The sequence below is a fragment of the Hermetia illucens genome, chromosome 1, assembly GCF_905115235.1.
Source record: "Hermetia illucens chromosome 1, iHerIll2.2.curated.20191125, whole genome shotgun sequence".
In the NCBI taxonomy this organism is placed as follows: Eukaryota; Metazoa; Arthropoda; class Insecta; order Diptera; family Stratiomyidae; genus Hermetia; species Hermetia illucens.
In genome coordinates, this window is record NC_051849.1 from 109894671 (window position 1) to 109922603 (window position 27933).

The window sequence follows — 27933 nt, forward strand, 5'->3', positions numbered from 1 at the left end:
GCAAGTTCGCCGAGCCATAAACAGCTTGAAGAACTGGAGGGGCCCAGGTCTGGATCGGGTGTAGAATTTTTGGTGTCAAAAATTTACCAGCATACACAGTCGGTTGGCACACAGTATAAATGAGGTCATGAGTCGGCCGGAGGAATTCCACCCTTCCTCATTACGGGGATTACCTAGCTTATCTCTAAGAAGGACAACGTGCAGGACCCCGTAGACACAGGACCGATTACTTACTTACCAACCCTCTACAAATTCATAACGTCTATTATTAGTGAAAGGGTCAATGCGCATCTCGAGACCAAAAACATTCTGTCCGAGGAGCTGAAGAGCTGCCGAGTTGGGTCAAGTAGTTGCAAAGAGCAACCCGTTATCAATTCGGTAGTTGTAGGACAAGCAACTAGAGGCCAAAGAAATCTCTTTAGTTGCTATATCGATCATACCAAAGCTTCCAAGCGTCCCACATATCTGGCTAATCGATGTCCTATGTCTGTATCGCATTGATCCGAAACTAATAAAGTTTTTGGCGACAGTCATGGAAGGGTGGCATACCACATTATCAGTGCGTACATCTGAGGGTGCTAATACCTCAAAACCTATCCTATACAGACAAGCATTTTCCAAGAGGCTTCGTTGAGTTCCCTTTGGTTTTGCATGACACTGAACCCCCTTTCGTGGCTACTGAATGATGCTAGAGGGCATGGTTTTTATAATTAAATATGGCCTACGTGCTAAGTGCGAACTGACACACTTGATGTACTTAGATGACATCCAGCTGTATACTGGTACTGACGATCATTTTAGAAATTTGTAGACATGTTCAGCGGTGATATTCGAATGGAGTTTGGATTAGACAAGTGTCGAATCCAAGCAATCCCCAAAGGTCGTCATGCCGTACATAGCATTGGTGACTTCCACATCGGAGCTATCACCGAGACAAACTTCTACAAATACCTAGGAATTCTGCAAGAAACCCATGCTGCAGTTGATGATCTGAAGGATGCTCTGCTGTCCGAATTCCTGCGACGTAAAAAGCTCCTACTGAAATCGCATCTCTCAGGTAAGAATAAAATAATAAGCGCATTGAATGTATTCACTATTCTTTCACTGGCTTATGCATTTGGAATATTGCCGTGGACGAAGACCGATCTGGGAAACGTCCAGCGGCGGATACGGACAACTATGTCCAAATTCCAAATGCATCGCCCAAAGTCTGCCGTGGAGCGATGAATCTGCCTCGTGACATCGGAGGTAGGGGCGTGGTTGATGTGGCGGCAGAACATCATCGCCAAGTCGACTCACTGGGGCTTATTTTTACAGAAAACAGCAGGTGAGTCCCTTGCATGAGGCTGTCTGTAAGGCAGATTGTGGACTGACTCCACTTAACTTGTAGAATCGATCTTTCAATCCTCTGAGTGGGGTGAAGTCGGTCTAAGAACGGATCGATGAATGGAAGTCGAAGGTAATGCACGGTAAACACGTGAATTGTTTTTGGTCGCCATTTGTCGATTTGCATTTGTCGAACAGATGACTGTGTGCTGGAGAGCTCTTTGCTGAGACGGAGGGGTCCATATGTGCCATTCAGGATGGCGTTGTCGCCACCCAAGCTTATAAAAAGCTCATCATTAAAGAACGGGTGGAGAACGACCAGTGCAGAATGTGTGGTTCGGCGTTAGAGACGTTGGACCATCTCATTTCTGGCTGTACTGTTATGGCACCGGTGCAATACATCACCAGGCATAATGCTGTATGTAAAGTTAGCCATCAAAACCTTGGTAGCGATAAATATGCCTTCGATCGTACTACGCTTCTAAATTTCGCAAAGCCCTTTTATAAAGGCTACAAACTTGTATTTATTTTTATTTTACAACATTAAATTAAATATTAAATAATTTAACTCTGTAGTATTTATTTTTATTTCATTACACTAAAATTAAAAATTATTTCAATTAAAATTGTATTCGTAATTCAAAACTTTTTCATCTCTTTTCTTAATTTAAAAACATCACGATCATTTTTTTAAAATCAATTGTTATTTTCTAAATCACGGCCTACTCCGCTACGGGGAACTCGGGTGGTGGCCACTGTCAATCAAATTAACAACATTTGAAATAAATTTCGAATGTTGTTAACCCCGCTGCGCCACAATATAATAGATTTATCTACTGCACTCGGAAAATTCGACACGCTAATTCTGGAATTTTTCAACAATAACGATCCAGTGCAGAATACGCAATTGTTTTGCTAGCTAATGGATAAATCCCATTACATCAAGTTTGATAATTCGAAATTACCCAGATTTATTACGTAATCCTACAGCACTACTGAAAAAATGTTTTTCATAAAATAAATGGCGGAATTAAAATTCTCAAAACACTTCTGTTTGATTTATACATGCATAGATAATAAGCCAAAATCAAATCGTTTTGTTCAACTTTGAGATCGTGTTTTTCTTCCACTAAAATACAGGGTGCGGCAGCATAACTTCCTTTTTTCAAAACTCAATAAAAACTATTGTATGCATCGGAAAATATTTATTTATTTTTTATAATGTAGGTACATGTCTAAAGTTTTTATTTACATTGTTTTCAAGATCAAATCTGTTAGGTGACGTCCCCCATTCTCCATACATTGCGTAAACCATAGCAGGTGTTATGTTGGCAATTTCTTCTTGGATGTTGGTCTTCAAATCTTGTAGGATTCTTGGACGGTTCACATAAACACGGGATTTCAAAAAACCCCATAGAAAAAAATCACAAGGGGACAGATCGGGAGAGCGTGCCGGCCGTTCCAAATCGCCTCTAATTGAGATAAGGCGCTCTGGAAAGTGTTCCCTCAAAACAGCCATCGATGCTCTTGAAGTGTGTGCTGTTGCACCGTCTTGTTGGAACCAAGTGTCCACCAATTCCAAATTTTCTTGCCATGGGAAAAAAAAATTCTGTAGCATGTTTACATACCGGCCCGAATTCACTGTCACTGTAACCTCATTTTCCTCAAGAAACCAGGGACCAATAATTCCAGCTGAGGAAATTGCACACCACATTGTGACACTGTGACTTTGGGTGAATGCAAAGGCTTTTGATACAATTCTCGAGCGTTGGTGTCAGCCTAGTAGCGCATGTTTTGTTTGTTAACCGACCCACACAAATGAAAATGGGCTTCATCGCTAAAAAAACAATAGCACCCTCGGGGACGACATCAAGAAGAAGCTCACACGCATTCATCCGAGAATTGAAGTCACGTTCTGAAAGTTCCTGCACTATCGCCATCTTGCTGGGTTGAAAATGAAGATCACGAAGAATTCTTCTCACAGAACGCAGAACGCGTTTGCGCGCAGAACGCCGTGGCGATCGCAACATTGACGCTCTCACTGCTTCAATGTTCTCAGGTGATCTAACGGGCCGAGGGACTCCAGTTCTTCCTTTTGTCGCACTTGCAGTTTGTCTGAATGTAGTGACCCATGTAACAATTGATTTGCGGTCTGAGACGGGAGCCAACGGGGCTAAATTAAAGCGATTCCGAAATGTACGCTGTGTTGCAATAACCGAACATCCGCTTGAAAAGTAAACCTCAACGGCAAAGGCACGCTCCTCACTATTCCAACGCATGATAGCAACTGAACCATGTCGGGACAAAAACTTTACAGTATCCCCTCTTGAACGAGACCACTATAGCTCCGCTATGACATCAAATAACTGAGCGGCGCGCATTTTAAAAAAGGAAGTTATGCTGCCGTACCCTGTATAATAAACAATGGAAAATTGTCAAATTTAAATCTTAGATATTTGTATGTCATTTGGTGGTCAAAGGGTAGTATAGGTCCCAGGGCGAAACGTGGATTGGTACCCACGATGGAGCATAAAACCTGGGAAATGCCTGCTGAACCAACACCAACAGCTCTACTACCAAACCCTATCTCCACCTCCACGTAGTGACCGTTGGGAGCTCTTTCGTAACGAAAAGCTGCCTAAAAACGGGACAAACTGTACCAACTGGTCCTCCAGGTTGGGGGTTGGGTAGGGCTGACAAACCTGCACGGAAAACCGATGTTACGGAGCCACGAAAGGAGCCTCGGACAGGATCGACTTTAAAACGACGGACCCGGCAACGACAACGGATTAACGATTTCCGCATTTTCTCATGGAACGTGCGCTCCCTCTACAGAGATAAAGCTGATGAGCAGCTAGCCGATACCCTGTCTCAATATAGGGCTGATATAACAACGTTACAAGAGATGCGATGGACAGGGACCGGTTTCCTGGAGAAGAACCGCTACACCATATATTATAGCGGTCATCCAGTAAACCATGTGCTCGGAGTAGGTTTCCTAGTCATCCAAAAAATGAAACCTGCTGTTATCGGCTTTTAAAACATAAGCGAACGGCTATGCACTCCGCGCTTGCAAGGCAAGTCTAGAAATATAAGCCTCATTAACGTTTACGCCCCTACAGAGGAGAATGCAGAGTCGGGGAAGGATACCTTCTACGAGGCAGTAGAACGAGTGTTAATCTCAGCCTTGATGAATGTCAGAAAATATAGGGGGCCCAATATAGACGCGGATCACTATCTCGTTGGCGTGGTGCTCCGAGTTCGAGTAGCAATACCACCCAGAATCCTCTCTGACAATCAGGTGAGAGTGAACACTGAAGCCATCCACAACACAACCTTCCGCGACACCTATAAGAGGGAGATGGATGCCGCAATAACTGCCGTCAACAGAGGACCTGGAGATGAAGCATCAACAAATGATCTTTACAATCACCTAAAGAACGCTATCATGGATACGGCCACAAACATACTTGGCCCCAGCCGCAAAAGGAGTCGGAACGGCTGGATTGACGATGAATGTAAGCTAACAACGGAACGGAAGAATGCCGCATACCGAGTAATGTTGCATTCTCAAAGAACGCGAGCACGCGCAGAGACTTATCACGAACTCCGTCGAGCGAAGAAGCGACTTCACAGACGGAAAAAGGAAGCCTGGGAGAACCAGCAAGTCTGTGAACTAGAAAAGTACAGGGAGCAACCGCACCAGGCGCGGAAGTTTTACCAGCAAGTCACTAGGATGAAGCCTTATACACCTCGATGCTCATCCTGCCGAGACAAAGAGGGAAATCTGATTTTCGACAGAATGGGCATATTAGAGCGATGGGTTGAGTACTCTAATGAGCTACTGAGCAACCACAACATCGGCGAGTTGCAAAAAAATACTGCCACCGCCAAGTTTAGGAGAAAGTCCGTTCAATTCATCGGCTAAAAAATCATAAGTCGCCAGGAGCTGATGGAATTACAGCCGAATTGGTTAAATATCGAGGCGACCAGTTACACCAAGTGGTTCATCAACTTGTGCTCAAGGTGTGGGACAGCGAATCAATGCCTGACGATTGGCAACGAGGCAGTATCTGTCTCATACATAAAAAGGGAGATATCATACAGTGCAGCAATTATAGAGGTATCACGTTGCTGAGTACTATCTATAAGATATTCTCCACTATCTTGCTAGGCCGGATAGTCCCATACGCCCAGAACATCATTGGCCCATCATGCGTCCTCTTTAACCTGGCCCTCGAGAAAGTGATCCGTGATGCTGAGGTAAATGCAAGAGGTACGATCCTCTTCAAGTCCACCCAACTACTGGCCTATACTGACGATATCGACATCATGGGAAGAACCACCCGAGACGTACAAATTGCCTTCATCCAGATCGAGCAGGCGGCGCGAGATCTTGGGCTGCACATCAATGAAGGCAAGACAAAATATATGATGGCAACGTCTGCACCGAAGACGAATCAACCAACAACATCAAACCGCACTGGTCAAACACGAAGAAGAAAAAGGATAGGAGAATACAACTTTGAGACCGTTGACAATTTCTCCTATCTAGGGTCGAAAATCACAACCGATAACAGCTACGATGATGAAATCCGCGCACGGTTGTTGTCAGCCAACAGAGCCTATTTCAGCTTACAAAGGACTGTTCCGCTCGAAACGTCTCACCATAGGGACAAAGTTCTTACTGTACAAGACTATGATCTTGCCAGTCCTCATGTATTCCTCGGAAACTTGGGTTCTTAGCAAGAAAAATTGCAAACTCTTGGCCGCGTTCGAGAGAAGAATCCTCCGAAAAATTTTTGGCCCCCTACATGAGGATGGACGATTCCGTAGCCTACACAATGACGAAATCTGTGAGCGATACCATGACCGTCCGGTTATGAATAAAATAGGCTCAATATGTTACGGTGGGCGGGTCACTTAATCCGTATGGATGAGGATGATCCCACCCGGAAAGTCTATAAGGGAAATATCTATGGTAGGAAAGGAAGACGAGGCAGACCCTGCCTAAGATGGAGCGATGGCGTAGGTCAGGACGCCAGACAGCTTTTAGGGATATCGAATTGGTGGACCTCGGCACAAAACCGAGTAAAATGTTGAATGAAGTCAGCACTATATGGTTCCGGAAAAAAACAAAATCATAGAAGCAATTATAATTTGAGGGTCCAAACATTTCCTGTATTAATTAAGTTCGCTAGTTGCTATGGTTATTGATTTTGTCTTATTTCCCGGCGAGCTAACAGTGTGCGGCAACACAACGGTCCGATTTACGATGACACCCCAAACGAACGAAAATGGCAGACTGTTGCCTATGATGCCAGCGATACTTCGAAAAAAGTTAGTTAATCAAACACAAATATATTGCCTTAAATTTTGTGGTTACACTTGCAAACACAATTGTGTCGGAACCTATTTGAACAGGCACTACACATGTTGCAAGCTTAGACACAGCTGTCGTTTTTCAATTATTCAGGGTTAGGTTATGTTATATATTAATATTATTAACGACACTTGGTTATATTAAGTATATATTTAACAGGATCGTCGACGAACACTGCCAAACTACCGCGAGCAATAAATTAAGTCATATTGCTCAAGATAAAAGTGTCGGTAGTGTGTTACACTAATGCCCCACTGTTTTATTTTGTACAGAACCTCTTCTTCGTAGAGAAAATTACTTATAAGTTTTTAAAAAATTACATTTGTATCTGTATACTATTTGTAAACTGATTTTCCACACATATTCAAGCTAGGATCAACATATATATACATACAGACGGACATTCCTTCTAATGGATTCTTTGGCATTTTCACATTTAGCTAATCAGATGCGTAGTCGTTATAATCGATGACATGTGTAAATACATGCTACCCTCCCATGAAATTAGATGAACTTAATAAACGTGCAGTTTGGTAAATACGAAGTGATTCATTTGTTTTGTGTTTCACTGTACATGCGACTTCACTCATAGCTGAGCGTCAGACCAAATGACAGTTTGTGGAAACGTCTTCCACTTTCTGGCAATTAAAATTGCGAGATATTTACTGCTAATTTCAAGCGTCCTGAACACTAGAGCACTGTAAGCGCATTATTAGAAAAGTTATTCGGATTCGGCGAACGCAGTTGCTCTAATGGATTTATATACACATATAGCGACATGCTCCAACTGCCGGATGTCAATATCTCCACCGGTCAGAGGTTATCGGGATTTGTTGCTCTGGAAAGTTATTTTGCGTCGACATAGGCCTGTCTCACCCAATCTAATTTTGGACAGCAGGTCCGCGATAGTGATTTGTTGTCCGCCGCAAGCGCAAGTTTAAGGTGAGACCTCCAAGAAACGATCAACACACCTTCCATCGATTGAAGGCTCATAACCTCCGAAAATGCAACGCGGTCATGCCATCTGTGGGCTGCTGCGGAAGTCGCCGTTGAGTACTTTCGCGGGGGGTGAGCGGGTTCGGCTTGGAGCAATCGCGGCAGAAAGAAAGCCGCGCGGCAACTTGTTGCCGAGATCAGACAGTGCTAGTTCGCGTGAGTGTTCGATTGACCCGTCGCAGTTCTACTTGTGTACACGCGGAAAACATACTGTAAGTATGCGGCTTGAAACTAATTGTTTTGTCCGTGAGAAGTCCTAGATTGGTTTATTTCGCACCTCGTGCTAACTCCTTGCTCGCGACCCCATCCAGCCAAGTTTTATTAAGTGGAAATTTAATGTGCTGCCGGTTGACTTTTGGGATCTGATTCCAATTAGTATAAATGGTTCGATACTCGAGACATGTTGCTTCAAAAATCCAAATGGAATATTCTGATAAGAAAATTTATCCATACGCGCCCACGGTGGTTCCACGATGAATATAATTTGGGTTTGAAATAGTGAGCAAACCCCTTGTTTTCTAGGAACCGGTCCGCCATGGTTACCAATGAATTACAAATTCTGATAGAAAGCACGTCTGATCAGATGCGCTGTTTATATGATTCGTTAGATCCATTGCCCAGTCGATTTCAAGTCACTCTTGTCCCTTGGTTGTTTCCATGCCCAGAAGGTGACAATCATGGACGCCTTAACCGAGGTAACATTGGGAAAGAAAGGGTCTTGAGATAACTTCAACCAAAAAAAATTGTGAAATCTCAAGTTGAGTTGCTATTTTAAATGTGGATTGCTTAGTATATATGGCGATAAGCCATCGGGGGGATTGTCAAACTCCTCAGTTATCAATATTTGTAGGTTTGTAGCTTTTTGGAGTCCATAGATCTCGGTCAGTCTAAGTGTGGTGGATCATCCCTTTTCGTTCATAATGGGATCGCTCCAGTTTTTCGGTCCAACTACTCTCCTTGGAAATGCATTCGTTTGAATCAAAATGTTCAAAATTCTGTCTCGTGTAAGATTTTGGAGTAAAAACCGGTCACATTATTTGCACTTACATTGGGAAAATGCAAGCGCCAATTAGTGAAATAAACTCAATACTGATTAAATTATCATCATCATCATCAACAATCATTAATAAGGAACTCCAGACATCCCGGCTTTACGCCGAGATCCACCAATGCGATATCCCTGAAAGTTGTCTGGCGTCCTGACCTACGCCATCGCTCCATCTTAGGCAGGGTCTGCCTCGTCTTCTTTTTTTACCATAGATATTTCCCTTATAGACTTTCCGGGCTGGATCATCCTCATCCATACGGGTTCAGTCATAGATTTCGTCGTTATGTAAGTGACGGAATCGTCCATCCTCAAAAAATTCTTCGGAAGATTCTTCTCTCGAACGCGGCCAAGAGTTCGCAATTCTTCTTGCTAAGAACTCAAGTTTCCGACGAATGCATGAGGACTGCCAAGATCATTATCTTGTACAGTAAGAGTTTTGACCCTTTGGTGGGACGTTTCGAGCGGAAAAGTTTCTGTAAGCTGAAATAGGTTCCGTTAGCTGACAACAACCGTGCGCGGATTTCCTCATCGTAGCTGTTATCGGTTATGATTTTCGACCCTAGATAGGAGAAATTTCTCGAAGTTGTATTCCCCTATCCTTATTCTTCCTGTTTGACCAGTGCGGTTCGATGTTGTTGATTGGTTAGTTTTCGGTGCTGATGTTGCCACCATATACTTTGTCTTGCCGGGTGGACTTAAAGGGGATCGTACCTCTTGCATTTACCTCAGCATCACGGATCACTTTCTCGAGGGCCAGGTTAAAGAGGACGCATGATAGCGCATCCCCATATCGTAGACTTTTGTTGATGTCGAATGGATGAGAGTGATCCTGCTGCTTTTATCTGGCCTCTCACATTGGTCAGGGTCAGCCTAGTCAGTCTTATGAGTTTCGTCGGGATACCGAATTCTCTCATGGCCGTGTTTTACCCTGGCTATGTTATCATAGGCCGCTTTAAAGTCGAGGAATACATGGTGCAACTGTTGTCCATATTTCAACAGTTTTTCCATCGCTCGCCGCAGAGAGAAAATCTGATCTGTTGCTGATTTGCCCATACCAAAGGCTATGGGCGAGTGATGTTCTGGGCGTATGGGGCTTATAAATGCCCTAATGAGGTATGCTGTAGGACTGCGATAGGTAAGATCTGGGGCTTTCATCGGAGCGGATTCATTGGATGTATACATCCATAACAAATTCTATTTATGTACGCATGCATAATCTGGTGGGCGAAACTGAAGTTGCTGGCGTAAATTCAAATGCTTGGTTGGCTAAGTAATACTGGAGCAATGAGTAATATGTTTACCGACATTTGGACGTGAAACGGAAAACAGCTAACGACGCATATAGGCTTGGGATAATTTGAAAGACAGTCAATCAAGTAGTCATTCTTCCATCTAGAAATTCCTTGGCAAACATCAGGTAGCTTTGATCTCTAGCGTTCATATGGCTTTCCAGATTTGTCCTTTACAGCATCATCAACAACGGGACAACAAACATAAATAGGCCACGAGTCGTTTGAGATTACAAACCTAATAATCTTCACCGGTGGGTCATTCATGGAAGATGGAAAAAGCACAGGGGTGTTCCCGGAAAATCCGATTATGGAACTGGCCCGAGCTCTCTGAGCCGGATATATTGGGAATTTTATTTGCAACAGAAGAATGTCTGCGAATCTGTTGTGGCAGTGGATCAGAATTATTACCACTAAATAGCAACAATATATCGAGCCAGTTTGTTTGGAGTGGCCACTAGTTGCTGCTAAAACTTTAGTGACTGGATGGAACGTTGCTGATATGGATGCTAGGGCACTTGAAGGTCACTTCTAATGAGGAAGCGGACAGCCGGCGTCGACAAGGTTCTGGGTCTACAATGATGAGACCGCAGCCCCCATTTGGCATCCGGCCATCTAAGGTCAAGTCTATTCTGAAGGGTGATACAAGGATTCACCCCAATGGAGAAATTTGAACTCTTGCCGGCAGGCGAGAATTTTTGCGACAGAATCCGGGGCGGCTAGAGCGAGATTTGTGTTGTCCCTTAAGAAGTGGGACATGAAAACCTTTCTAAGGCTTTTAACGAGACACTGCTCCTTCAAATACTACACAGAAAAAAATGGGATTGTGGCCTCGGCTATATGGTGCGGATGGGAGGAGAAAACGGTTCTGCACTTCGTATGAATCCTCAGATCTCAAACGAAGAGTCTTCAGTGAAGTTTTTAACAAAGAAGCGGTTCATTCTCTACCTCTGGAGAATGTTGTCCGATTCAAAAGTCTGCGAAACGCCCCATAGGGATTTTTAAATTGTAGGGGCCAGTGCAATGGTCTTAATAAAATGCTCAAATGATTAGAACTGCTATTCTCCCCACTAAACTAACTAGCTAAACAAGAATATAATTTTTTTCCGAGAATAGCAAAACTTTCATCGATTGTCTTAATTTTTTATTAAAGCTACTTCTATTTTTCAATTGTTAAGGGCAATTCTACCACTCAGAGCACAATTAGTAGATTGTGACGACATATTTGATGTTTCTTTTATTTAAAAGATAAAGAATGAAATCAAAATAAAACAATTTGGAATATTAGAAGCTGAGTGCTTCGGGTATAAAGATTTAATGTTTATCTTATTTAGGAACTTTTATGCTTGATTTTCTGTTCGTACATTCATTCACATATATATGTATGTACTTGAATACCGCTGGTACTACATATACTATACATATGGATGTTCTCATTCACCCGCCGCTCATTTTATACGGTGACTTCAATCATGGGGCAATGTTCTGCATATTATTCTTGTAATTTACAATTGATTGCAATTTCATTATTCGCAACAGTATGTATGGATGGATGGGAATCACAGAGCCAGTATGTTCATATGCGATGCGTCTGAATCCAAATTGTCGGCTAAAATCGAACAACCGGAATCATGACATATGTCCATTTGTTGTTTGGACTCTCGTATGGTAAATTGATTTTGAGATTATTTAGGTTGATTGTAACTAAGCTTTGTGATTTTTAAGCCGTGGTAAGTTATTTATTAATTAGGAATTTCTTTGAATTAACTTCTGTATGGCACATATATTTTTTATTTTATGGGTGTTTGTCATGAAGAAAAATTTAGATCTATCCCGTGAAAATTTCTGAGATAAAAAAATTGATAACCAGTATTGGCAACTCAATTGCATTGATATCAAACGTTTCGTGGCCGCGGTATAGAAGAATCAAGCAAAAAGTTGATGCAAAATTTAAAAAAAAAACGCCAAAAAAAGATAGTGTATTCGTAAAAGATTAACTTCATCTAGAGATGAGTAATAAATCAGGGATATTTGTATTCAAGACAGAAAGGCTTCTTTGATGGCCATAATGAGACAGATCAGCATATCAATATCAATTAGATCAGCTCCACGCCGCATTAATGAATTGGGTTTTTCATGGCAGCTTACAATAAAGAAACCACTTCTTATCCCTGCGATAGCAGGGACGCCTTTACACGGGCCAGAACCCTTCTGTGGAATCGGAAACAGTTTCATGGCTATGAATCTAAGAAATGAAAAGGAACGGTTGAGGGAACTATACTGGGCGGGCCTACCAGTAATAGAGCAGTCCAGGGTGCTTATTGGAAGATATGAACCCATACGTACAAAGGATTGCTTAAACCTCACCAAAAAGAACCTCCGAATCATAGTGGGAATTCTCACTGGTCATTGTCGGCCGAACTACCACTTAGGGAAGCTAGGGATATCTACGGACACTGCCTGCAGGTTGAGGAGGAGGACGAAACCTCTATACACGGGACAGTCTCCGGCACTTGTGCAAAGTAGATCGAGGCGTCTGGGAGAACACTTAATACCAGATACAAAGCTGAAAGATCAGGAAGTAGGGAACATACTAAAGTTCCTAACGGTTACAGGCCTGCTTGAGATACTATGATCAATAGGTAGACTATAACTAGTAAAAGGGGCACAATAATTCTTCAAGGACACGGTGCGACTTTCCCTTAACAGAATAATAATCCCTGCGATGATGAAAAAGTGGAGCGATTGATACAAATAACATTTAAAATGGGTTGCTGATGATTGGAACGACATAACTAAACTTAATAATAAATAGGTAGCCATTTAGTCTCAGCGCAATGGTGGCCACATTGCCTCCTACAGACTATCCTGTAGTGTACCGTTACGGTGAATGAAGTACTCTAACACACTTCAAGGCCCTGATCCAATTGGATTGTTGCGCCAACGATTATTATTATAGTTTCAGTTTTACAAAGTCCAAACTCAACAATCTTTTCCAAGTTTGCTTTTCTGACGATTCAGTCAGGTATATGTATCGACTGGTAAATTAGATTTTGTGAGAAGATAACCTGGTGGAACTATTTAATGAAAATTGTGTCGTAAAAAGGATCAAACATCCATTCAGGTTTATAGTCTGGTTAATGATTAGCAACAAAAGTACTGCAATGAGACAGGACGAATATATAAAGGTGTTGGAAACTAGAATGCTACTCACAGTACACGAATGGTTATCAAATAGGCAGTTAACGTTTGTGCACGACTCTGCTCTATGCTAAAAAGAAGGTTGGTAATTCACCAGAATCTAACCCCGTTGAAAGCCTTTGGGGATCAATGAAAAACACAAATTCTCAAGAAAAATATAGTAAATAAAATACAGTTGACAGAAACCCTTATTATAATTAAGCATAGAAGCCATGAAATAAAAAAATTGTGAGAATATTTTGTTAAACGACAATTCCCTCCGTCATAGCATATACGAATCTAATGCCTCTGCTACTCAGTTTAATGTTATACTGACTGCTGAGTCATTTTACAGTAAATTCGCACGAAATAGGCTACTTTCAATTATAATAACTTTCTTAATAGCAGTACAATTCCCTTCACTTTCCAATATCATGTTCTAGGATGAAGTTAAGTGGGCCTTTCCAGTAAAATTTGGTATATAGTAATATACTATTATTAACTTCATCAGGAATGAATATGAATTATTTTATTTCAAATTCTTCGGTTTAGCTTCTGATGTTGAGTCCTGTCTCAGTTAAATTTCTACTTTTTAATCCCTCACGTACTTAATTTCTATCCGGTGTTAATCCTGGGACCTATCTCGTGAAGTATTAATCGATACCATTCAGATGTGTGGATAAAATCCGGCTAAATAGGTTACGGTGGGCGGGTCACTTAATCCGTATGGAAGAGAGATGATCCAGCCCGGAAAGTCTATAAGCGCAATATCTATAGTAGAAAAAGAAGACGAGGCAGACCCTGCCTGAGATGGAGCGATGGCGTAGGTCAGGACGCCAGACAGATTTAGGGATACCGAATTGGTGGACCTCGGCCCAAAACCGGTATGTCTGGAGTTCCTTATTAAGACAGGCCTAGACCGGATACCGGTTGTTGCGCCGTTGATGATGATGATTCAGACAATACCCCCGCATGGCTATATTCGCACCGCCTGTTCGCTTGTAACAGTTTTTGGGGGCACACAATTTAATTTCAACATTGGTAGGAATGAGATACATTTTGAGACCTTCAATGTAGGTACATTATCTTAATGTTTTTGTTTAGGTTGCTTCTGAAACTGATTAAAAATTTGATTGCTCCAAAACCATATTCTGTGAAAAAAGTACGTTTCACATGTGTGGAGAGAGACAGACCGTGTATTTTCAGTAAATTTGCGACACTATGTTTAGCCGTTTTGAAGTAAACTGTGTTTTCTTAGAGCTGGCCGCCGTCCCTTTTTTAGGCATAACGATTTAATTGTGCTGAAATGCAAAATCAACACATTCTTACATAAGATATAATCAGGAATAAGAATTTCGAATGGAATTTTTTTCAAAGTATTCCCTCCTTATAATCTCATTTATTTCTTGTATTCATTGAAGGATGTAAATATTGTGTGAACTGTAGCATATCAAATACTTCCGTTTTCTTTAACACAAAAAAAAACTGATTTTAGAAAAAAGACTGCAAGATAATGGTGTTCATACCTGAATACATCCCGATCGCACACTCAATTCCTTAATTTTGAATAGATGCAGCATCTTTCGAAAGAGCAAAATATTTTTCAGTTAATTTTCATTCGATTCAAAACAGCTTTCTTATCACTCGCGTAGTTTTGACTTGGAGATAATCATGACTACATTTACAAACGGAAAATATTATTGTGAAGTAAGCACGTGTTTCATTTCGTCAGAACTGTTATTTAACCCGGAACTACTTTGGAATATACCCATCTAACTGGTAATCTGTTCATAGACGTTCTGTACATTTCATTGTGAATAGTAGTTTTCGTCAGATGGAAAATAAGTAATGAATACTAAGTTTTTCAGTTTTTTTTTTAAGTATTAAGAATCACTTGCGTTGTAACTGAAATTTATTTTCTTTGTGTTTTTAAGATGGCTGAATATTGCAAAATACTAGATGTTCCCTTGGCGGAAAGCGATCCGGTTCTTCTAGAACTAATTCGAAAGGAAAAATCTCGGCAAGTTCATGGTTTAGAAATGATTGCTAGCGAAAACTTCACATCGCTTTCTGTATTAGAATGTCTTAGTTCCTGTCTCCATAACAAATATTCGGAAGGATATCCTGGCCAGAGGTAAAATTCTTTTAATTCAGGACTTTTTTCGTAAATAAATGTGGACATAAATTTTTCAAGGTACTACGGTGGCAATCAATTCATCGATGAAGTTGAGAATTTGGCCCGAAAACGGGCACTGGAAACCTTTAAATTAAATCCTGAGGAATGGGGTGTGAATGTGCAGCCATATTCTGGGTCACCAGCAAATTTTGCTGTCTACACTGCCATATGTGAACCACATGGACGAATTATGGGCCTCGATTTGCCAGATGGCGGCCATTTGACTCACGGTTTCTTTACAGCTACAAAGAAAATCTCAGCAACATCAATATTTTTCGAGAGTATGCCATATAAGGTTGACCCAACAAGTGGATTAATTGATTATGATCAGCTCGAAGCAAATGCAAAACTCTTTAAGCCTCGCGTAATCATTGCCGGAGTCTCATGTTATTCCCGCTGTTTGGACTATGCGCGATTTAGAAAAATTGCTGATGCCAACGGATCCTATCTATTTGCTGATATGGCACATATCGCTGGGTTAGTTGCAGCTGGTATCGTACCCAGCCCATTCGAATACGCCGACATTGTCAGTACAACTACTCATAAAACACTCCGAGGACCACGGGCCGGCGTGATATTTTTCCGAAAAGGTGTTCGGTCAGTGAAACCAAATGGAGAAAAGATTATGTACGATCTAGAATCTCGAATTAACCAAGCAGTTTTTCCTGGCTTGCAGGGCGGACCCCACAACAACACAATAGCAGGTATCGCAACAGCCATGCTGCAAGCTCAACAGCCTGAGTTTATTGAGTATCAGAAACAAGTCGTTAAAAACGCACAACGACTTTGCGAGGGTTTAATCTCTAAGGGATATAAAGTTGCAACGGGCGGTACTGATATTCATTTAGTACTTGTGGATTTGACATCAACAGGAGTAAGTGGGGCCCGCGGAGAGTACATCCTTGAGGAAATTTCAATCGCTTGCAACAAAAATACTGTACCTGGCGACAAATCAGCTTTAAATCCCATCGGGTATCCGATTTGGTACACCGGCGCTCACTAACGCGAGGTTTGGTAGAGAAAGACATCGATAGAGTTGTTGATTTCATTGATCGCGGATTGAAATTGTCAAAGGAAATCAGTGCCATATCAGGGCCAAAACTGCCTGACTTCAAAAATGTGATTTCAACGAATGCAGACGTTATCGCAAAAATCAAATCACTACGCCAAGAAGTAGAGGCTTTCAGTGAAAATTTCCCCTTGCCTGGATATCCAACTCATTGATTCTGGGTTCATTTTACTTTAAGTAAAACTTGATTTGCTTTTTATATAAAACTGAATAAAAATGTATGAATAAAAGTCAACGTTTTGTTGGAGCTTATCAAATGATTACTGTTAAGCGTTTATTACAGTTCTGTGGAAGAAATATTTTTTAAAAATTTTGGAATCAAGTAATCGAACTTCAGAAATATTGATACACAAATTGCAAGTTTCAATTAGTTTACAATTAATAACGAGAAGGAGTATTGAAATTCAGCCCTGGAGGACTTCAGATTCCCTCCGAAATTTTACTTAGGTGAGTAGGTGTGTCCGGATTAGTCTGCATAGATCATTCAGGATTTTGGAGGCTATCTTATTCTTCTCTAAAAAATTATTAAATTTGAATACAGATTGAAATAGGAGTCTACAACTTTTCCAGTTACATTTGTGTTGGCCTGAGTTATGCCTTGCATCCCTGTGAAATGCTGCACTCTTGGTTTGGCTCGTATAATAAGGTCTAGATACTCATAAGTTATGGCCCTGGGGAAAATGATGCCGAACGTGGGAGGGCCACGGCATACCTCTAGGTTGCTTATAGCCAGGGTGGTGACCTCAATCATGCTCTATGCGACCCCAGTTTGGAGGGAGGCACTGCAGATGTCAGTTAACACTAACAAACTGACTGCAGTATACAGGAGGACAGCCTTGAGGGTATGCTCTGCCTTCAGGACTGTCTCAGATGATGCAGCATTCGTCATCTCTGGAATGATGCCGATTCACATCTTGGCAGATGAGATGGCGAATATATACAATGCGAAGCCAACCTCTCCCTTATTGCAGACGAAGAACACGGAGAGGGAGAGATCCACATAGATGGCAAGAGCGGTGGGAACGCTCGGGAAAGGGTCGGTGGACTCACAGGCTCATTCCTGCCATCAAGGAGTGGTTGGAGAGACGACACGGTGAGAGTAATTATAATCTCACCCAGTTTCTCACGGGACATGGAGGATATCTCCAATCTCTTCACAGGTTTAAATTGGAGACCTCACCCGACTGTCCAAATTGTGTGGAGTCCCAGAGGGCTCAGAGCATGTATTCTTCCACTGCCCGAGATTTGTGGAAGAAAGGAGGAATCTAGAGGGGACTCTAGGAGAGGTGCTGGTACCAGAAAATCTGGTGCCGAATGCTAGCACATTAAGAGAATTGGGATGCGGTCAATTCCATGATCGCATCTATTCAAGATAAATTTGCGAAAGGCAGAGGAAAGGAGAAAAGCGCGGTCACGTGCGCCGCGTGTGGAAGAAAGGTGACAAAGCTAGAGTGAGCTGACTCCGCCCCGTGATGTAATACATTATGGTGGTTCCGCGGGGCAGGGAGGGAGTCGGGGGTGGTTTTAGTGGGTAAAAATCCCACACGCTGGTGTGTCCAGACCAGTGTCTTTTGAAGATTTCCACCTCAAAAAAAAAAAAAGATACTCATAAGTTCCAGGCCATATTGGAATAGAAGGTATTGAACTAACTAGGAAAGGAACCGAAGCGGTAGCTCAATGGACGAGAACCCTTCTGTGAAATCAATAAGGATTTCGATGTCACGACAAAATGGAACGATTGGGGGACCATACTGGACTAGGTTACTAAGAAAGGAAGATTTCAGGGTGCCTATGGGAACATATGATCTAAAGCGCTCGCAGGAATGTTTAAAGTTACCCAGAAGAACCCTTAGGTCATAGTGGGAATACTTACAGGTCATTGCACGCCAAACAATTACCTTGGGAAGCTAAGATATCTGAGGACATGTCTGCAGATTTTGTGGATAGAACAATGAAACCTCCACACATATTTTGGCACTTGTGCAAAGTAGGAAAACACACCTGCGAGAATCACTAATACCATGTGCGTGGCTAATAAACCCAGAACAATGGGGCATCCTAAAATTTTTGTCGGTTACAGGATTGATAGATGTACCATAGTTATAGTACACACAGTATAAATATCCAAGGTTGACAATAATTCTTCAGAACGCAACGTAAACCCTTGATATTGTTATTTAAAAAAAAATTGTTCTGCAAAAAAAGAATGAATTGGAATCTTCCTAAAATCTAGGGGAACTAGAAAAATCCTCACTGAAGTGCAAATAGAACAACTCAAGCAATACATGACTCATATAGATTGATCTAATGCAAAGCAATTCGCTTATTGGTAGTTGAAATATTCTGAGGAAAGAAATTAGGTGAATTGCAGATTTAACAAAGAAAAACTAACTGTTGGTGGACATTTCATCAGAAAATTCATGAAAGATTCCACATGTAAGCTATTCCGTTCATAACATTTAACTGAGTCAACGACGGGAAACCTAATCGCAAATTTTAAACGCTAACAAGAGGGATCCTTCTACTGTGGCTTCAGAAAGACTAAGGCATTCAATGCAGAGTGTTAGATGTGTCCTTGAACGTCATCATCATCATCAACGGCGCAACAACCGGTATCCGGTCTAGGCCTGCCTTAATGAGGAACTCCAGACATCCCGGTTTTGCGCCGAGGTCCACCAATTCGATATCCCTAAAAGCTGTCTGGCGTCCTGACCCACGCCATCGCTCCGTCTTAGGCAGGGTCTGCCTCGTCTTCTTTTTCTACCATAGATATTGCCCTTATAGACTTTCCGGGTGGGATCATCCTCATCCATACGGATTAAGTGACCCGCCCACCGTAACCTATTGAGCCGGATTTTATCCACAACCGGACGGCCATGGTATCGCTCATAGATTTCGTCATTGTGTAGGCTACGGAATCGTCCATCCTCATGTAGGGGGCCATAAATTCTTCGGAGGATTCTTCTCTCGAACGCGGCCAAGAGTTCGCAATTTTTCTTGCTAATCTCCTTTCTCAACTTTTCGACTTTTTTATTGAGCCGAAATACCCAGAACGGTAAAACCCTCCTACGCATACCTCTGTTGTTCGCTCCAAGATGTTGATTATGGAGATGAATAACCGTGGCAGCTGCAACGTAGATCAGGCTGTGAACCTCTGTAACAGTAATGTCGCTGGCTATCATTTTAATCAGAAGATTGCCAAGCTCCAAAAAACGGTGTCTCTTGCCTTTCAAAATGTCGACCAATTACTTGTCTTCCTACCATCTTCAAACTTCTTACTTCCATTCTCTGCGCGAACATCTCAAAACATCTTAATATTCATAAATATATGATAGCTGAGCAGCAAAAGGCTCCCGTTTGGAGAAATGACGCATGAAAACCATTGTTCGGGGAAAACACACCGACAATGAAAGATACATCCCAAATAATATCCGAATTGAGGGTATAGATTCGGATGACGTCTATAAATACCTCGACATATTGCAAGCGATAACGTCTTCTGTGGCAATAATTTTTTTCGACACTATATATGGTCGCTTGGATCTTGTCCTAAAAACGGAGCTGTTCGGGAAAAATAAAATCATGGCAATTAACACCTTCGCCATTCCCGTCTTTCAATATACTTTCAGTGTTATACGGATTTACAATCTGTCAATAGACTCCTAAGGACAATTGACGAGGGGTTGTTGAAAACAACAACATGCACAATAGAACTGCCGAAAAATTGAAGATCACTATCCCACGTCTTCTGCGCGGAAAGAATTACATCAGGTTACCGTCATGGCAGATAATAAATTGTATCCATTGAACTTGAAAAGCAGAGAATAGGACACCATGTCGAATATATTTATTTATTTATTTATTTAATAAAGACAATACACAGAAAACAAATTCCTTATTACATATTGTCCTCAGAGGGAGTAGCAAGCCATTTAGGTTTACCTTACGCTTAAAACTAGAGGAAATAGCCAAAGGACCCCCGAAAGCGAGGTCCTTGACAAAATACAGGAATAGTAGGGGGCCAAGTATAGAGCCTTTGGGAACGCCAGAGGAAGGAGGGAAGGAATGAGATGAGTAACCATGAAAACGAACTTTACAGGAACGGTATGAGAGATAGGAGCAAACCACTTGATGACTGTGGGAGGGAAGTTGAGTAATGAAAGTTTAGAGAGGAGAATATTATGGTCAACGGTATCAAAAGCTTTGGAGAAATCAGTGTAAATAGCATGTACCTCCTGTCGTGAATTAAAGCATTTAGAAATGAAGTCTGCAAAGATCAGACGGTTTGAAGCCATAGATCTATGTTTCACGAAACCATGCCGCTCTTTGACAATGAGGTGACCGGAGTGCGGTCAACCCGTAGTTGACAAATGTAGCTTTGTACTGATGAAGGGAGTAAGTTGCTCCCGAAATATATAATAAAATAAAATTGTAGTTTGAAGTAAGCTACTGGTCTATCAATTTTTGACTTAACTACAAACAGAAGGCAATATCTAACATTTCAATAGTTGACATACCTTTACAGGGTCCCCGCTCTTGAGGATAGGGATGATTAAGGCCTCTTTCCAGAGTAGGGAAAGTAGCATTTTTCTAGACTCTTTTTGTAGATTATACTTAGGGGGAGGGAAATGTCTTTTCCACAGTTAAGAAAGAACAGGTTAGAAAACCCATCGAGGCTAGGCCCGACATTGGGGTCAAGATTACGAATGAGAAACCCAACCAAGAAAGGCGTAAGGAGATTCGGAGCTGTCTGCAGTTAGAACAGGCGTAGAGGCTGGAGTGGTTGAGGGAGAAAACACGGAAGAGAAGTAGGTGCAGAGAAGGTAGCAGAATTGTTGTGGGGAGTTGGCAGTGGAGTCAACAAAACTGGTAGAAGAATGGAGAGATTGAGTGGGAATACGGGAATTGCGAGTGCGAGACTAAAGGGTGTGTCAAGTTAACACTTTTTAATCATTGACTTCACAGTAGAGCGCATGGCCTTAAAGTGGGCAAGGTCTGCATCATTCTTAGAAATCCGAAACTTCTTCCGCAAATGTTATTAAGAATTTTCGTTGTAAACCAAGTTGGGTACGGATGTAGGCAAGCAGGGGAAGAAGGGACATAACAGAAGAGGAGATCGGACAGTATATTGTAAACGGTGTTTAGAGCTTGATCACACGTTGACTTGCTTAATATATGTACCCAGTTAAAAGACGCTAAAGTTGAGTTCAGGATGTCAAAACTGGCTTTGCGGAAGTTGGACTTAGTAGATTTATGCTCGGTTTTGAAGTTTGAACGAGGGAGCTCCACCATGGAGACGTTAACATCTTCGCAAAGGAAGAAAGGCAGATACTGAATTTTAACAATAAGGAGTTCAGACAAACTGTCAAACAATTATTCATACAGGTGAGAAGGCCAGTCAAAAGGAAACCCAGAGGCGAAGACGAGTTCGGCGGGGAGTATATCTTTTATTGCAATTAGGACCCCACCGCCGGTGAACTTACAAAATGCATCCCGGTCCCTGTCCCAACGGAAAGTAGAGTACCCTTCGAGGAGCTCGAAGTTTAATATGGCATCGTCCAGCTAGCTTTCGGAGGTATAGATGGTATGGTGTTGCTGGGCAGCGCGGATAAATTTAATGCCCCCCAGCTTGATTCTTAAACCCCTAACATTCTGATAAAACAGACGGCCTGCTCCCAACGGAAGCCCAACAGAAGATCGACATGTGGAAAGAGACACCCATTCACGGAGATTATATAAAGAATTTGTTGTTGCCTGGCATTGACAACCTCCAACAAATGGTTAATTGACGGTGCATTATTTTATGAGACCGAAGCATTGCTCACTCAATTCAGGATGCTTCAGTCGCAACAGAAAACTGCAAACGGTACATCCTTCATGACTCCTCAATCACCAACTTCCATTGTAGGTTATGCAATGGTAAAGAGGAGACCATCTAGCACATAACACCTGTGTGCAGGATGTTGAGCAGTATCGACTACACTAGCCATCATGACTCCGTCTGCAAGATTCTCCATCAAAACCTTGCGTTGAAGTATAACTTAGGTTGCCACTAAGTCCATCCTTATTACGTTGAAAATAGCAATCAAAAGTTTCATGTATAAAACGATCAGTTTTAGTGTTCTGATGGAAAAAAACATAGCTTTTTTTCGCTCTTAAAGTTTTTTTAAATAGTAAGATCTGCTTCGCTTCGAAAATTTTTTTGCGAATTACGAATACAAAAAATCTTTTTTTACTTTTTGTATCAATAGCATCTAAAATTACGAAAATTTCGAAACCAGCCGGACAAATGAGGTGATAAATGGCAATTTTATTCTAGATTAAGTACACGAACTAATTTTAAAATTTTCCGCCTTGCTCTTATACTTTCATAAGCGCAGCTTTTGTTTTCTCAATTGTAATTAATTTGGTTTGGCAAATCGTCTCACAAGCGTCTCCGTATTGTGGGTCTCAGTGTTTTAAAAGAAGCTTCAACTTGAACTTCTTCTGTTTTCGCTTTCATCTTCACGTGGACTGACCAATTATGTTGTTATTACATACCGAAATACATGTTTACGAATTTGTCGACCAGTGAGTATGAGTATACTCCGCAGAGAACCTGTAGAGTTACACTATTGTCACCGAACACAGTGTTAATCACAATACACCTGATCTAGTTCTGCTCCTCAAGGATGAATGAGCGTGCTTCATAATCGATGTAGCCGTACCGTTGGTATCGGAACACTATTGAAAAACAGCAAGTAAAAATCCGGAACTACGGCCCTTTGGCGGACGATATGAAGCAGACTTAGAGACTATAAAAAATCGAAGTAAATTCCGCGTCGTAATTTCCGCGACAGGATTAATAAATTTACGTAAAATGCTGAGAACACTTATTCTAAGGCTATGCATGGAGATGCAAAAAGCGGTTATTTCTGCAGCCTGTGCTATAGTTCTTATACATGCGAAAGTGGAGTGTACATTTTTTTTTCACGGTTTATGGTCAACCGCGGTATCAAATGAAAGGACTCGCTTATTATTTTTAAAAACTGATCTTTTTTGATATTATGTGAAACATAGGGAAGTGAAATCTCAAGACGAGCATCCTAAAAAGTGAAGCAGGTCCCGTTCTCAGAACGCCTCCACCTGAAAAAAATCCGTCGTCTGCTAAAATACAGTTACTAATTGCAATTTTTTAAACTTATCGGTACCTACGATGGAGCATAACACCTGGGAAACGCCTGCTGAACCAACATCAGCTCTACTACCAAACCCTATCTCCACCTCCACGTGGTGATCACTGGGAGTTTTTTCTTTATAAAAAAACTGCAGACGGATAAGGGTGAAGGCGAGACTGCCGCGCCTAAAAACGGAACAAAATGTACCAACTGGTTCTCCAGGTTGGGGGTTGGGTAAGGCTGACAACCCTACACGGAAAACCGATGTTGCGAAGCCACGAAAGGAGCCTCGGACAGGATGGATTTTACAACGACGAACCCGGCAACGACAACGGATTAACGATCTGCGCATTTTCTCATGGAACGTGCGCTCCCTGTACAGACCGAATGCTGCTGAGCAGCTAGCCGATACCCTGTTCCCTGTCCCAGTATAAGGCTGATGTAACAGCATTGCAAGAGATGCGATGAACAGGGACTGGTTTCCTGGAGAAGAGCCGCTACAACATATATTATAGCGGCCATCCAGTAAACCATGTGCTCGGAGTAGGTTTCTTAGTAATCCAAAATATGAAACTTGTTGTTATCGGCTTTGAAAATATAAGCGAACGGCTATGCACTCTGCGCTTGCGAGACAAATTTAGAAATTTAGAAATAATGATATCAAAATCATACTTGGAGATTTCAACAGTCAAGTAGGGATGGAGTCCGCAATAACCGCAGCCAGCAGAGGTCTTGGAGGTGAAGCATCGACAAATGATCTTCACAACCACCTGAAGCACGTTATCATTGATACGGCCACAAAGATACTTGGCCCCAGCTGCAAAAAAAGTCGGAACGGCTGGTTTGACGATGAATGTAAGCTAGCAACGGAACGGAGGAATGCTGCATACCGAGTAATGTTACATTCTCAAAGAACGCGAGACTTATCACGAACTCCGTCGAGTGAAGAAGCGACTTCACAGACGGAAAAAGGAAACCTGGGAAAAACAACAGGTCTATGAACTAGAAAAGTACAGGAAGCAACCGCGCCAGGCGCGCAAGTTTTGTGGCGGTTTCATGGGCATATTGGAGCGATGCATTGAGCACTTTGATGAGCTACTGAACAACCAGAACATCGGCGAGTTGGAGGTCCTGCCAACTGAAGACGACGGACAAATACTTCATAGGATTAAAAATCATAAGTCGCCAGGAGCCGATGAAATAACAGCCGAATTAGTTAAATATGGAGGCGACCAGTTACACCAAGTGGTTCATCAACTTGTGCTCAAGGTATGGGACAGCGAATCAATGCCTGACAATTGGCAACGAGGCATTATCTGTCTCATACATAAAAAGGGAGATATCACACAATGCAGCAATTATAGAGGTATCACGTTGCTGAATACCATCTATAAGATATTCTGCACTATCTTGCTAGGCCGGAAAGCCCCATATGCCCAGAACATCATTGGCCCATACCAAAGAGGCTCCACTCCAGGCAAATCAGCAATAGATCAGATTTTCTCTGTGCGGCAAACGATGGAAAAACTGTTGGAATATGGACATCAGTTGAACAATCCTTTCATCGACTTTAAAACCGCCTATGATATCATAGTCAGGGTAAAACTGTACACGGCCATGAGAGAATTCGGTATCCCAACGAAATTGATAAGACTAACTAGGCTGACCCTGACCAATGTGCGAGGCCAGATAAAAGTAGCAGGATCACTCTCAAGACCATTCGACATCAACAACGGTCTACGACAAGGGATGCCATGTCATGCGTCCTCTTTAACCTGGCTCTCGAGAAAGTGATCCCTGATGCTGAGGTAAATGCAAAAGGTACGATCCTCTTTAATTCCACCTAATTACTGGCCTATGCTGACGATATCGACATCATGGGAAGAACCACCCGAGACGTACAAACTGCCTTCATCCAGATCGAGCAGGCGGCGCGAGATCTTGGGCTGCACATCAATGAAGGCAAGACAAAATATATGGTGGCAACGTCAGCATCGAAAACCAACCAACCAACAACATCAAGCCGCACTGGTCAAACAGGAAGAATAAAGATAGGATAATACCACTTTGAGACTGTTGATAATTTTTCCTATCTAGGGTCGAAAATCATAACCGATAACAACTACGATGATGAAATCCGCGCACGGTTGTTGTCAGCCAACAGAGCCTATTTCAGTTTACAAAAACTGTTCTGCTCGAAATGTCCCACCAAAGGGTCAAAGCTCTTACTGTACAAGACAATGATGTTACCTGTCCTTATGTATTCCTCGGAGACTTGGGTTCTTAGCAAGAAGAATTGCGAACTCTTGGCCGCGTTCGAGAGAAGAATCCTCCGAATAATTTTTGGCCCCCTACATGACGATAGGGCGATTCCGTAGTCCTAGATAACGACGAAATCTATGAGCGATACCATGACCATTCCGGTTGTGGATAAAATCGGCTCAATAGGTTACGGTGGGCGGGTCACTTAATCCTATATGGATTGAGGATGATCCCACCCGGAAAGTCTATAAGGGCAATATCTATGGTTGAAAAAGAGGACGAGGCAGACCCTAGTCTAAGATGGACCGATGGCGTAGGACGCCAAACAGCTTTTAGGGATATCGAACTGGTGGACCTCGGCGCAAAACCGGGATGTCTGGAGTTCCTAATTAAGGCAGGGCCTAGACCGGATACCGGTTGTTGCGCTGATGTAGTTTAGATTGGATGGAATGACAATCCTTCCTTACATAAAAGCTATAGCCATTAGCATTCTGTATTTTGCAGTTTACATTCTAGAAAACATAACAAAGAAGAGGAAAATTCCAAAGTATCATGTATCTGAGTTGCAAAAAGTATTTTAGTGTTAAATACAACTCTGCCTATAAAACAATTAATGTTTTTTTTTCGTTCTTGATTGAAGTTAGAATCGTTTGTGCAACCTTGTTCACTTCTTTTGTATTCTTTCTGCAAAGTAACTAAATTGCCGCAAAAACCGGTGCAAGTTTAGCTTGCAATGATGGGCGGAAAACTTGCTAAATTTTTGAACTCAAAATCTTAAACTTAGTGAAATTTAAATTGAAAAATTGAAGCAACGCTGAAACTTATGTTAGTCAATTCTGACCTATAATCGCGAACCGAATGAATGAAATTAATTACTTTAGAAGATCAAAACTTGGGTTATCATTTGACCTTTACTAGTCCCCATATATTTTTTCAAATACTAATGGCATATGTCTATATTACTTTTAAATTATCAGAATCTAAACAGAAATTGGAATATGTACATTTGTAATTCTCATATATTCAATTAGTATTGCATAACAACAAACTGTATTTACTGTATTTAAGTAAATTTGCACTGAGTTCTATTTTAGGAATCAATGAAAACATTTCTTTGATATTTGATGGTTGGTTGATGCAGAAAAACGAAGAGAACATTCTTTAACCAGTGCTAATGAAAAAATAACGTGAGATTACCTTTAAGCTATTCATGAAAATATCACATCTTAATGAAATCTTGACAAATGTTGCCTTTGAACGAGAGTTAACGGGGAGTTTCCACGGATTATGCCTAATATCTAGAATAATATAGACATATTTTTGTACTTCTTGACGCTGCCGGTAGATTTCTCGAAGTTGACGAATAGCAAGTGGAACTGAAAACTCCGAACTTTGCTCCAGGATGATCCACAAGGTGTTGATATGGTCAGTGTAGAAGAATTTTAGCTGCTATTTTTCTATTCTATTCATTGGAAAAAGCTTGAGATTTCCAGGACTTTTGAATAACTAAAAGTACCAGCTCTCTAGAGATTGCAGGCAATGCAAAAGAACAGTTCCATGAAAAGCTAGAAACTCGGCGGCCTTTGCTCTGTACGAGTATAGTAATGACCAATATGATTTCACCTCTATTTGAAGATAATTCATAATAATTAGTATTTAAGAGGACGATGGGAGTTCTGTGTCGTCTACTTATCATATGCTAACTTCAGCAAGTGCAACATCGGCAGTCCCAAGGGGAAAATTTGAATCGGTCCAGTTGGAGTAGTACACCACTATACTAGAAAACACGCCAGAATGTGGTTGTGTTATTGTAAATGCAACTACTTTTTAGTCAGATCTGCTCTTAACTCATATAACTCTAAAGGCATTGCATTTGTGGCGCGGGAGGGTTCGCGGCATTCGAAATTCTATTATACTTCACTAACTCTACTTCTACTTCAACTGACAGAACCTAAAAAAGAAAAAGGACTTCGACTTCGACTCAGCTTACATTTTTGAGACGTGAAAAAGTTGTTGCTTGAGATATTGAATTCAATTTGATTTTAAC

The 27933-nt window shown here is 41.6% G+C and overlaps 1 protein-coding gene across 1 annotated transcript; it reads left to right on the top strand.

The window, feature by feature from the left end:
* Positions 1-7502: 7502 nt before the first annotated feature.
* On the top strand, positions 7503-16714 carry LOC119655240 (serine hydroxymethyltransferase, cytosolic). The gene is given in 5 exon segments (XM_038061028.1): positions 7503-7917; positions 15157-15356; positions 15417-16362; positions 16364-16399; positions 16401-16714. Coding segments are annotated over 5 exon segments (1608 nt in total). The 5' UTR covers positions 7503-7713; the 3' UTR covers positions 16623-16714.
* The last annotated feature ends 11219 nt before the right edge of the window (positions 16715-27933 follow it).